Raw genomic sequence first — 12,613 nt, 5'->3', positions numbered from 1 at the left:
CCAGAGATGTTGGATCTGGTTAAAACATCTTCGGGATCGTTGTCCCTTCCACGGGACTGTTGAGCTAACGAAGGCTAATGCGATTAGCATGCGGTTGTAAGTAACAAGAACATTTCCCAGGACATAGACATATCTGATATGGGCAGAAAGCTTAAATTCTTGTTAATCTCACTGCACTGTCCAATTTACAGTAGCCATTTTTGTAGCCATTTTTGTGAAATAATACCATGCTATTGTTTGAGGAGAGTGCACAATTTTAAACATGAAGAGTTATTAATAAACAAATTAGGCACATTTGGGCAGTCTTGATACAACATTTTGAACAGAAATGCAATGGTTAATTGGAATTAATCGCCACAGAGGAACTCTAGAGCTCTATCAGAGTGACCATTGGGTTCTTTGTCACCTCCCTGACCAAGGCCCTTCTCCCCTGAATGCTCAGTTTGGTCAGGTGGCCAGCTCTAGGAAGAGTCTTGGTGGTTCCACACTTCTTACATTTAAGAATGATGGAGGCCACTGTGTTCTTGGGGACCTTCAATGCTTCCCTTCAATGTACCCTTCCCCAGATCTGTGACTCGACACAATCATGTCTTCGGAGCTCTACGGACAATTCCTTCGACCTCATGGCTTGGTTTTTGCTCTGACATGTACTGTCAACTGTGCGACCTTATATGGACAGGTGTGCCTTACCACGTCATGTCCAATCATTTGAATTTACCACAGGTGGACTCCAATCAAGTTGTAGAAACATCTCAATGATGATCAATGGAAACAAGATGCACTTGAGCTCAATTTCAAGTCTCATAGCAAAGGGTCTGAATACTTTTAAATACTTATTACTTTTAAATGCTTATGAATAATTTTAAATACTTGTTAATTATTTTCAATATATTTGCAAAAATGTATAATCCTGTTTTCATTTAGTCATTATGGGGTATTGTGTGTAGATCGATGAGGAAAGAAATGTATTTAATACATTTTAGAATAAGTCTAACATCTTGATGACTTAAATGTAACGTAAATGTAACATAAAATGTGGAAAAGGACATGGGGTCTGAATACTTTCCAAATGCACTTGGTCCGCTAATACTAGTAAAAAGCCCAGTGCACTATTTATTTTTATTTTTTATTAATATGTTTGATTCTGATTTTTCAGGGGGTATAGCACCCCTTCTTCCAGTGGCTATGGCCATGTGAACACTTTGAGCACTTGAAAAGACACCGCGTAATTATGTTCATGTGATTGGAATATTTGTTTGAGGTTGTTGTTGTAAAGAAAAATGAATAAATACACATGCATGTTTACATTCAGGTGATATACATATACTGTACCAGTCAAAAATGTGGACACATCTACTCATTCAAGGGTTTTTCTTTATTTTTACTATTTTCTATATTGTAGAAAAGTAGTGAAGACATCAAAACTATGAAATAATACATGTGGAATCAAATAGTAACCACAAAAGTGTTTTATATTTTATATTTGAGATTCTTCAAAGTAGCCACCCTTTGCCTTGATGACAGCTTTGTACACTCTTGGCATTCTCTCAAACCAGCTTCATGAGGTAGTCACAGTCTTCCACAGAGTTCCCACATATGCTGAGCACTTGTTGGCTGCTTTTCCTTCACTCTGCGGTCCAACTCATCCCAAACTATCTCAATTAGCTTGAAGTCAAGTGATTGTGGAGGCCAGGTCATCTGATGCAGCACTCCATCACTCTCCTTCTTGGTAAAATAGTCCTTACACAGCCTGGAGGTGTGCTGGGTCATTGTCCTGTTGAAAACAAATGATAGTCCCACTAAGAGCAGACCAGATGTAATGGCGTATCGCTGCAGAATGCTGTGGTAGCCATGCTGGTCAAGTGTGCCTTGAATTCTAAATAAATCACTGACGGTGTCACCAGCAAAGCACCATCACACCGCCTCCTTCATGCTTCACGGTGGGAACCACACATGCGGAGATCATCCGTTCACCTACTCTGCATTTCACAAAGACACGGCGGTTGGAACCAAAAATCGCAAATTTGGACTCATCAGACCAAAGGACAGATTTCCACTGGTCTAATGTCCATTTCTCGTGTTTTTTGGCCCAAGTAAGTCTCTTCTTATTATTGGTGTCCTTTATCAGTGGTTTCTTTGCAGCAATTCGATCATGAAGGCCTGATTCACGCAGTCTCTTCTGAACAGTTGATGTGTCTGTTACTTGAACTCTGTGAAGCATTTATTTGGGCTGCAATTTCTGAGGCTTGTAACTCTAATGAACTTATCCTCTGCAGCAGAGGTAACTTGGGGGCTTCCTTTCCTGTGGCGGTCCTCATGAGAGCCAGTTTCATCATAGCACTTGATGGTTTTTGCGACTGCACTTGAAGAAACGTTCAAAGTTCTTGAAATTGTCCAGATTGACGGACCTTCATGTCTTAAAGTAATGATGGACTGTTCTTTCTCTTTGCTTATTTGAGCTGTTCTTGCCATAGTATGGACTTGGTCTTTTACCAAATAGGGCTATCTTCTGTATACCATCCCTACCTTGGCACAACACAACTGATTGGCTCTAACGCATTAAGAAGAAAAGAAATTCCACAAATGAACTTTAACAAAGCACACCTGTTAATTGAAATGCTGGTTGAGCGAATGCCAAGCGTGTGCAAAGCTGTCATCAAGGCAAAGGGTGGCTACTTTGAAGAATCTGAAATTTAAAATATATGTTGATTTTAACATTTTTGGGGTTTCCATGTGTTATTTCATAGTTTTGATGTCTTCACTACATTGTAGAATAATAGTGACAATGTCAAAACTATGAAATAACACATATGGAATCATGTAGTAACCAAAAAAGCATATATTCAACTGTTCTCCAATGAGAGCTGGGCAAACAAAGAGAGACAGCTATGGTTTAGTCTGTGTGTACATGCTGTGTTTATTTGGGGTTGTACTTACTATGACTGTGATATGTGGTTGTCCCACCTAGCTATCTTCAGATGAATGCACTAATTGTAAGTCAGTCTTGATAAGAGCGTCTGCTAAATTACTAAAATGTAAAATGCTGTACATGTAGGTGCCCATATTTTATGTGTACACTATATGTGTTTCCACAGGTTTTATTTGGGGGTTTAATATGTGTTGATATATAAGATATGAGTGTGTTAATGTGTGTGTATATTGACCTAGAGTCATGCCCGTCAATGGTGGGGGGTTGGGGTAGTGAGTATTGTTTATACGCGTGCATGCGAGTGTATCAGTCTCCTGCAGCTGCTGGCTCGTGGAGTGTGTGTTTTGTGTGCTCTTCTCCCTCGGCTTTCCTCTCCTCTCTTCACCTTCAGAGGGAAGGACACACATTCCAGTGCTACTTCCCGACTCTGGCCCTGGGCGACATTCCCTGGGCGACTGGCCCTGGGTGACGTTTGCCCGGAGCTGATAAGTTATGGGGCCCCCAGCCTCCACACAGCGCCATGCCGTACACCCCCCCCCCCCCCCCCCCTCCCCCTCCTAACCCTGACCCCCCCTCCCCGCGGCCTGGCTCATTGCACAGACGAGCCGCTCCGGAATTCTACCCTGTGCCCCACTTCTGCCCCTTCCCTCCCTGCCAGAAAGGAGGAGGTATTTAAAGAGATAGGCCTGCTTATATGTTGGTGCTGATGGGTGACAATGCAGCCCCCCTTCTCCTCCTACTCTTTGTATTGGTTGGGGTGGGCTGGGGTGTGAAGAGTGGCAGCGACCTGTCTCAGTGAGACAGACACAGTCACCGTTGTATTGACCAGTGGCTTGAGAGCAGAAGGAAAGTCATGCAACTGTGATCAGGTGTTGCCAAGGTTTTCTACAAATGGCTGCACAGTTAGTAAACCCGCGGAGCGGACTGCTTTTTTCCGCTCCGTTTGCGTTGACAGAGCTGAGAGTTCATCGGCTTGATGTTTGGCTTTGGGTTTCAGGCAGAATATTCGGCCTGGGTTTGGGCAGTTTTTGGTTTGTTAAGACAGGTTAGTCTGGCGTCTATTTTCTACCTCCAGAGAGGTATCAGGTTAACCTTGCTCACATGGATATTTACACAGAGGGATAAAAATATAAATAAAAAAATACAAAAATTCAACACATTGAACACTGGCACTGTCAAAAACGTGCAAGCGCACATACACACACACACACACACACACATATATACTATACATGTACTCCTTGCATTAAGCATTCCACTCAGAACCAATACCAAAACCCCAAGCGCAAAAAAGCCTCTGACCATGAATGTGTGTGTTACTCTGTGCCTGTGTGTGTGTGCGTGCGTGTATGTGTGTCCGCCTCAATTGCTGGAGCCTATCCAGGGTTTCCGTGGCGACCACACAACACAGCGAGACAATCAGAAGCAGGCCCACGCAGCGCGGCGAGAGGACATTAACACAGGAACCGCGGGTCAGGGGGCTGAGGGAGAGAGGGAGAGTCGCAGAGGAAGGGAGGGCGGCAGAGGAAGGCTGAGGGAGGGGGGAGTGAGAGAGGGCAGTAGAAGGAAAGGAGAAAAAACAACAAACGAAAAGGAAAACCTTTAAAGCTAGTTTAGGCCTCTCTCTTTCATGCCACACCTCTATCAAGTGCTCACTTCAAATCTTCTCTGGCCGTAGAACTGACTGACTGTCCTGGGCTGCATACAGAACTTCTACACGTGTGTCTGACTTTTATGGGGTGGGGTTAGTCAGAGATGGGCGCATGCGTGACTGAGTCTGTGTGTGTGTGTGTGTGTGGTTATGCGTGTGTTTGAGAGAATGTGGTGTGAGCTACCATGTGTCTGACCAATCTATATGTGTTGTAAAATGAACGTGTGTGTGTATATGCGTGAGTGTGTGTGTGTGCACATCTGTGTTCCCCGGGGACGGCGCTAAAAATACTCTGCTCCTCAAGCCTTGTGGTGTCTGTCTGCTCTCCATCGTTGTCCCTGTAGCCCTCCTCCTCTCCTCTGTTCCTCCGCTCCCATCCCGCCATCCCTCAATTAAACCCCCTCACAAACACTGTGGCCTCTCTCTCACAAACACACACACTACACCCAGCTGCGTCCCTGCTCCACTTCCTCTGAGGATGGCCTCCAGTCTGGCAAACCACAGCCCAGGAAGAACGAGTTGGAGAGAAAGGGAGAGCAGGAAAAGAGGGAGGAAGAGGGGTAGAGAGAACAGGAGAAAGGGAAAACACAGAAATAGGTGGAGATGGAATCAGGGAGAATATCCCATGAATAATAGGTGAGGAGATGGAATCAGGGAGAATATCCCATGAATAATAGGTGAGGAGATGGAATCAGGGACAATATTCTGTGAATAATAGGTGAGGAGATGGAATCAGGGACAATATTCTGTGAATAATAGGTGAGGAGATGGAATCAGGGACAATATTCTGTGAATAATAGGTGAGGAGATGGAATCAGGGACAATATTCTGTGAATAATCAGACTTATATCATTAGCATTCCCAGTTACAGGGAGGCTTTGCAACACACCAAGACATAGTAACCAACACACCAAGACATAGTAACCAACACACCAAGACATAGCAACCAACACACCAAGACATAGCAACCAACACACCAAGACGTAGTAACCAACACAACAAGACGTAGTAACCAACACACCAAGACATGGTAACCAACACACCAAGACGTAAAAACCAACACACCAAGACGTAGCAACCAACACACCAAGACGTAGTAACCAACACACCAAGACGTAGCAACCAACACACCAAGACCTAGCAACCAACACACCAAGACGTAGTAACCAACACACCAAGACGTAGCAACCAACACACCAAGACATAGTAACAAACACACCAAGACATAGTAACCAACACACCAAGACATAGTAACCAACACACCAAGACGTAGTAACCAACACACCAAGACGTAGTAACCTACACACCAAGACGTAATAACCTACACACCAAGACGTAATAACCTACACACCAAGACGTAGTAACCTACACACCAAGACGTAGTAAGCAACACACCAAGACGTAGTAACCAACACACCAAGACATAGTAACCAACACACCAAGACACCAAGACGTAGTAACCAAGACATAGTAAGCAACACACCAAGACGTAGTAACTAACACACCAAGACATAGTAACCAACACACCAAGACATAGTAATCAGCACACCAAGACATAGTAATCAGCACACCAAGACATAGTAACCAACACACCAAGACATAGTAACCAACACACCAAGACATAGTAACCAACACACCAAGACATAGTAACCAACACACCAAGACATAGTAACCAACACACCAAGACATAGTAACCAACACACCAAGACATAGTAATCAGCACACCAAGACATAGTAACCAACACACCAAGACATAGCAACCAAGACATAGTAACCAACACACCAAGACATAGTAACCAACACACCAAGACATAGAATCAGCACACCAAGACATAGTAATCAAGACATAGTAACCAACACACCAAGACATAGTAACCAACACACCAAGACATAGTAACCAACACACCAAGACGTAGTAACCAACACACCAAGACATAGTAATCAGCACACCAAGACATAGTAACCAACACACCAAGACATAGTAACCAACACACCAAGACGTAGTAACCAACACACCAAGACGTAGTAACCAACACACCAAGATGTAGTAACCAACACACCAAGACATAGTAACCAACACACCAAGACATAGTAACCAACACACCAAGACATAGTAACCAACACACCAAGACATATTAACCAACACACCAAGACATAGTAACCAACACACCAAGACATGGTAACCAAGACATAGTAACCAACACACCAAGACATGGTAACCAAGACATAGTAACCAAGACATAGTAACCAACACACCAAGACATAGTAACCAACACACCAAGACATAGTAACCAAGACATAGTAACCAACACACCAAGACGTAGTAACCAACACACCAAGACATAGTAACCAAGACATGGTAACCAAGACATAGTAACCAAGACATAGTAACCAAGACATAGTAACCAACACATCAAGACATAGTAACCAAGACACCAAGACATGGTAACCAAGACATGGTAACCAAGACATAGTAACCAAGACATAGTAACCAACACACCAAGACATAGTAACCAACACACCACGACATAGTAACCAACACACCAAGACGTAGTAACCAACACACCAAGACGTAGTAACCAACACACCAAGACGTAGTAACCAACACACCAAGACATAGTAACCAACACACCAAGACATGGTAACCAAGACATAATAACCAAGACATAGTAACCAACACACCAAGACATAGTAACCAACACATCAAGACATAGTAACCAAGACACCAAGACATGGTAACCAAGACATGGTAACCAAGACATAGTAACCAACACACCAAGACGTAGTAACCAACACACCAAGACGTAGTAACCAACACACCAAGACATAGTAACCAACACACCAAGACATGGTAACCAAGACATAGTAACCAACACACCAAGACATGGTAACCAAGACATAGTAACCAAGACATAGTAACCAACACACCAAGACATAGTAACCAACACACCAAGACGTAGTAACCATAGTCCGCTTCAGCTCTATTAGTTGATGCAAGACACCTCTAACCGTTCATCTGTCTCTCTCTCTCTTTTTCTGTCTCTCTTTTTTTCTCTGTCTCTCTCTCTCTTTTTCTGTCTCTTTCCTTCTCTGTCTCCCCCCTGTCTGTCTGTCTGGCTGGCTGTCTGGCTGTCTGTCTGTGTCTGTCTGTCTCTCCCCTCTCTGCCTGTCTCTCTCTTTCTCTCTCTTTCTCTCTCTTTCTCTCTCTCTCTCTCTTTCTCTCTCTCTCTCTTTCTCTCTTTCTCTCTGTCTGTCTCTTTCTCTCTGTCTCTTTCTTTCTTTCTCTCTTTCTTCATTTTTTATTTTTTATTCTTCCTCTCTCTTTCTGTCTCTGTCTCCCTCTCCCAGATATCTGTGTGATGGCAGCCTCTCGCAGGACCATGTCTGAGGATGTGGTGTCTGATGGGGGCGGGGACACCTGTACAGGGCGTGGCCGGGTGGCTCAGCTCATGAAGACCTTCAGTGTGACATGCCCCACCCCCTCCACACAGACCCCTCGCCCCCACGGCAACAAACCCTCCATCCCCACCAAACCCAGCCACCTGCGTCTCGTTGCCAGCCCCTCACTCAGGTAATCCACAGGACAGGACCAGACCACCAGGCCCACCCCCTGTCCCTCATTCCATCCCCACCCAGGCCCCACTGGACATTGCTGGACATCCTGGGGCAGCCTGGGGCCTCAGCCACTGGGGACAGGCATGCAGGCCACAAGAGTCTCTCAGGAACACAACCAAACCTTTGACTCGATTGCTTATACTCCAAAAGCAATGCAATGGTATAGAGATTTTAAAATGTTTACTTTTGTTTACTTTTTAAAAATGTTTACCATGTTTTATTTTAAATTGTACAGTACTGTAAATTCTCTCTGTGGGAAAGATGAACCAATAGCGTTGATTGTAAACAGCATCTTCCTTTGTATCCTGCTTTTGCCTTTTTATATTCACAAAGTTATTGGGTGGTTAGAGGCCTTTTGAGTAGTGTAACTACATTTTAGAATTTTATTTCACCTCATTTTAACATTCGGTCAATGTTCAACTTAATAAAAAACATGTTTTCCCATCTCAAGAGGTAAAATAAAATGACTATAGTAAGGCCTATTAATTAAGTGCTAAATAAAGTAACAGTGTTGACGACTTCATGTTAGATCAGCCATAACTCCCCTTGTGACAGAGGGAATGGAAGCTTGTTGTGTGCAACAGAGACGGGCAATTGAATGCAAGATTCACAATTATATTTTTTTGTTAACGTCCAATGCTGCTGTTTTTAATCTCAATATCAAATCATTTCTGGGTAACAGTGAAGTACCTTAATGTGATAGTTTTCAATTAAAATGGTCAACAAGAAAACAAAAATAGCTTCTTAGCAAAGAACAATTTCTCAAGCAAGAATTTTGCTAGGACTGTCTGGGAGTGGTCTGAGTAGGCTGGGGAAAATGTAAAACAAGCTGTTATTGGCAGAGAGGTTTGGAACTCTCTTTCTTATTGGTCTATTAACAAATTTACCGCCTGGTGATGTCACCAGGCAGACCAGAACGCCATTCCACCAAAACAACCCCTTTTTCTTCAAACAGTTCTTACACTAAAATGGCATTATCATCTTTTTCACAGTTTCACAGTATTATTCCAACCTCAAAGTGTGGAAATATAAATAAAATCACATTTTGGACTGCACCGGGCCTCTAAAATATTTATAGCCTGTCTGTCTATAGGTAACAGGGTTGACGTGTTATGCTCGACCTGCTCAGTTCTCCACCACAAAACACCAGAAAATGGCCAATGACTATTAGATGTTCAATATTTCTTTAAAAAAACATATTTTAAAATGAATAGTTTTAGCATATTAAAATGAGATTTCAGTTCATGTAACAGACTTGACCTTAAAATGGACAGGTTTTTTTAAACCTTTAAAATGAATAACTAATCACATGAAATAAGTAATAATCTTTAGAAATTACTTTATCAAAGCAACAAAATAACTAGGGCTTTACAATGAAGGTGAAAATGTGGATACATCTTGGGGTTAAGTGGGTTAAAGTCTAGAAGTTACAATCAATCAAAGCAAGCAATGCAGGTGTAGAAGCACAGTGGTCAGAGGGTGCACAGAGAGACATGTCAAAATGCAGAATTTTGGCAATTTAGCAAGTCTTTATTCATATTGGATTTATTGAATTTTCCATGTGGTCTATATTAAAAGGCACTTAATTTAATATAACCGGCTTTTAAAGTTAACTATTTGTGCACAATTCCTTCTTAAAATATCCCTCATTTCATGGAACAACCCTATCATTGACCATATCATACCATGTATTCACCTGTTGATATTGTTTCTGAAATATTATCATGTACAAATCCTACTTCATTGATACACTTATCATACAATACATTCACAAAGCCTGTACAATGCTTTCAAGGTCATAACCTGTACATGTGATCCCCAAAATGTATGACAAATGTAAACTTGAATGACATAGTACATGCAGTAATATTTGTTTCGTCATTATGAGGTGTTGGCTACTATATAGAGAGAAACTGTGCTAATGTTGACAGGGCCAAATAGTTCATACATAGCTGTCATGACCAAGGAGATGGGTGGATTAGAATATGGATCAGTGAGGTGGTTCCTCCTTGATCCCTGGGAACAGCACCCTCCGCTTATTTACTGTCACTTCTCCCATGACTTTAACCTGGCCAAAGCAGCACGGTGTGCGACTTACCTACCTGAGATGGAACAATGACCGTGTCAAATGCATCCTCTCTGTGTCCCAGTGGACCAAACACTGGCAAGCCACACGGTCCATGCCAAATAATACTCCTCAGTTCTGGCAAGCCACACGGGCCATGCTAAATAATACTCCTCAGCTCTGGCAAGCAACACGGTCCATGCCAAATAATACTCCTCAGCTCTGGCAAGCAACACGGTCCATGCCAAATAATAATCCTCAGATCTGTGTTATTCTCTCAGTTTTCTGATTGGTTGCACTCTTTGTTGTTTTTTACTGTGTTTATGGGGATGATCTATGTTGTCTTGTGTGATGAGTGTTGTCCTACATGGTGTGTGCTGCACCTTGTGTGTGATCTCAGGCCTGTGTGGCGCAATCACAGCGGAACAATAAAATTATTTGACTCATCCAGGCGCTAGTGATGTGAGTTTTCTCAGAGAAAAAGTGGTGTGTGTGTGTGTGTGTGTGTGTGTGTGTGTGTGTGTGTGTGTGTGTGTGTGTGTGTGTGTGTGTGTGTGTGTGTGTGTGTGTGTGTGTGTGTGTGTGTGTGTGTGTGTGTGTGTGTGTGTGTGTGTGTGTACTATATCATTCTCTCTCTTCATCCACTTTATAACCACCATTTTTTTGTGGCACAGAAATATCCACCCAGTAAACTTTTGTTCCTTTTAGATTCCAAAAGTGAAATTCAGAGCCAGAGTAGATGAGAAACTCCCTATAGGCTTTCCCTCACAGCTCCCTATTTTGGTAGTTAATATAAAACATCACTTGCCTCATTTAACCTCTCTTGGCTGCCCCCTGCTTGCCAGTCAAAGCAAAGCATTATACCTCTGAGGAGACGCAGTGCCCGCCAGAGAGGAAAAGAGTAGCTTTAGGACAGAGAAGAGGATAGTAGCTTTAGTACAGAGAGGAGGAGAGTATCTTTAGGACAGAGAGGAGGAGAGTAGCTTTAGGATAGAGAGGAGGAGAGGGACACAGACAGAGAGGAGGAGAGTAGCTTTAGGACAGAGAGGAGGAGAGGGACACAGACAGAGAGGAGGAGAGTAGCTTTAGGACAGAGAGGAGGAGAGTAGCTTTAGGACAGAGAGGAGGAGAGGGACACAGACAGAGAGGAGGAGAGTAGCTTTAGGACAGAGAGGAGGAGAGTAGCTTTAGGACAGAGAGGAGGAGAGGGACACAGACAGAGAGGAGGAGAGTAGCTTTAGGACAGAGAGGAGGAGAGTAGCTTTAGGACAGAGAGGAGGAGAGGGACACAGACAGAGAGGAGGAGAGTAGCTTTAGGACAGAGAGGAGGAGAGTAGCTTTAGGACAGAGAGGAGGAGAGTAGCTTTAGGACAGAGAGGAGGAGATGGACACGGACTGAGTGGAGGAGAGGGACACGGACCGAGAAGGACACAGAGAGAGAGAGGAGGAGAGTAGCTTTAGGACAGAGAGGAGAGTAGCTTTAGGACAGAGAGGAGGAGAGTAGCTTTAGGACAGAGAGGAGGAGAGTAGCTTTAGGACAGAGAGGAGGAGAGTAGCTTTAGGACAGAGAGGGGGGAGTAGCTTTAGGACAGAGAGGAGGAGAGTAGCTTTAGGACAGAGAGGAGGAGAGTAGCTTTAGGACAGAGAGGAGGAGAGGGACACGGACCGAGAGGAGGAGAGGGACATGGACCGAGAGGAGGAGAGGGACACGGAGAGAGAGTGAAGCAGTTCTGATCAGCCCTACACGAATTGTGACAAGCTATGAATACATTTGAGATGACAGGAAGCGTTTAGCACCCTGTTGATCATTAACGTTATAGTCAGTTTCCCAAACCACAAAAAGAATCATTTATTTTGCATTGTATTCAACAAATATTTTTATGCTTGAGAGTTTTGTAAGTACATGGCCAGTTTTGCTACATAAACAAACAATAGCCCGTAACCTCAGTGTGGTAAATATGTCTTCTTCGGACCCATGTGTTTGATTACTCATCCAGACAGAGTGGAGGTAGTTCTATTGTTAGGGAGGACAAGGAGGAGTGATGTCAATTTTTACGAGGAGGCAGCACGGCCTTGTGATGTCACGCAAGGTTTTATCTCGACACAGTCAGGGGGATGAGACTCTTTGGAAGTCCACACATCAGCCTTGTGGAGAATTTTCACACATCCCACGCACACACACATTCACATACCAAAACACGGGTGTGCACACACGGACACTCACACTGAAACACACACACACACATACTGACACAGCCATGCATGCAGACACTCACACACAGAGAGACACACAGTGATACACACAACTATGAGACGGCGCCTAACTAGATCTCTCTCCCTGTGAGCGCAACAA

At 43.5% G+C, this 12,613-nt stretch overlaps 1 protein-coding gene across 3 annotated transcripts in view; it reads left to right on the top strand.

Moving 5' to 3' along the window:
- Positions 1-10,241, top strand: part of LOC120021493 (mucin-2-like) — a 56,665-nt gene extending 46,424 nt beyond the window's left edge. For all 3 annotated transcript variants that reach the window (XM_038965280.1, XM_038965279.1, XM_038965281.1), the window contains exon 7: positions 7,929-10,241. In XM_038965280.1, coding sequence (XP_038821208.1) covers positions 7,929-8,155 — 227 coding nt within the window. In that variant the 3' untranslated portion in view covers positions 8,156-10,241. The remainder of the gene's footprint in view (positions 1-7,928) is intronic.
- Positions 10,242-12,613: the final 2,372 nt, after the last annotated feature.

The sequence above is a fragment of the Salvelinus namaycush genome, chromosome 26 (assembly GCF_016432855.1).
Source record: "Salvelinus namaycush isolate Seneca chromosome 26, SaNama_1.0, whole genome shotgun sequence".
NCBI classification, from domain to species: Eukaryota; Metazoa; Chordata; class Actinopteri; order Salmoniformes; family Salmonidae; genus Salvelinus; species Salvelinus namaycush.
Note: the sequence above shows the minus strand (reverse complement) of the source record. Positions and strands in the feature narration are given on the sequence as shown.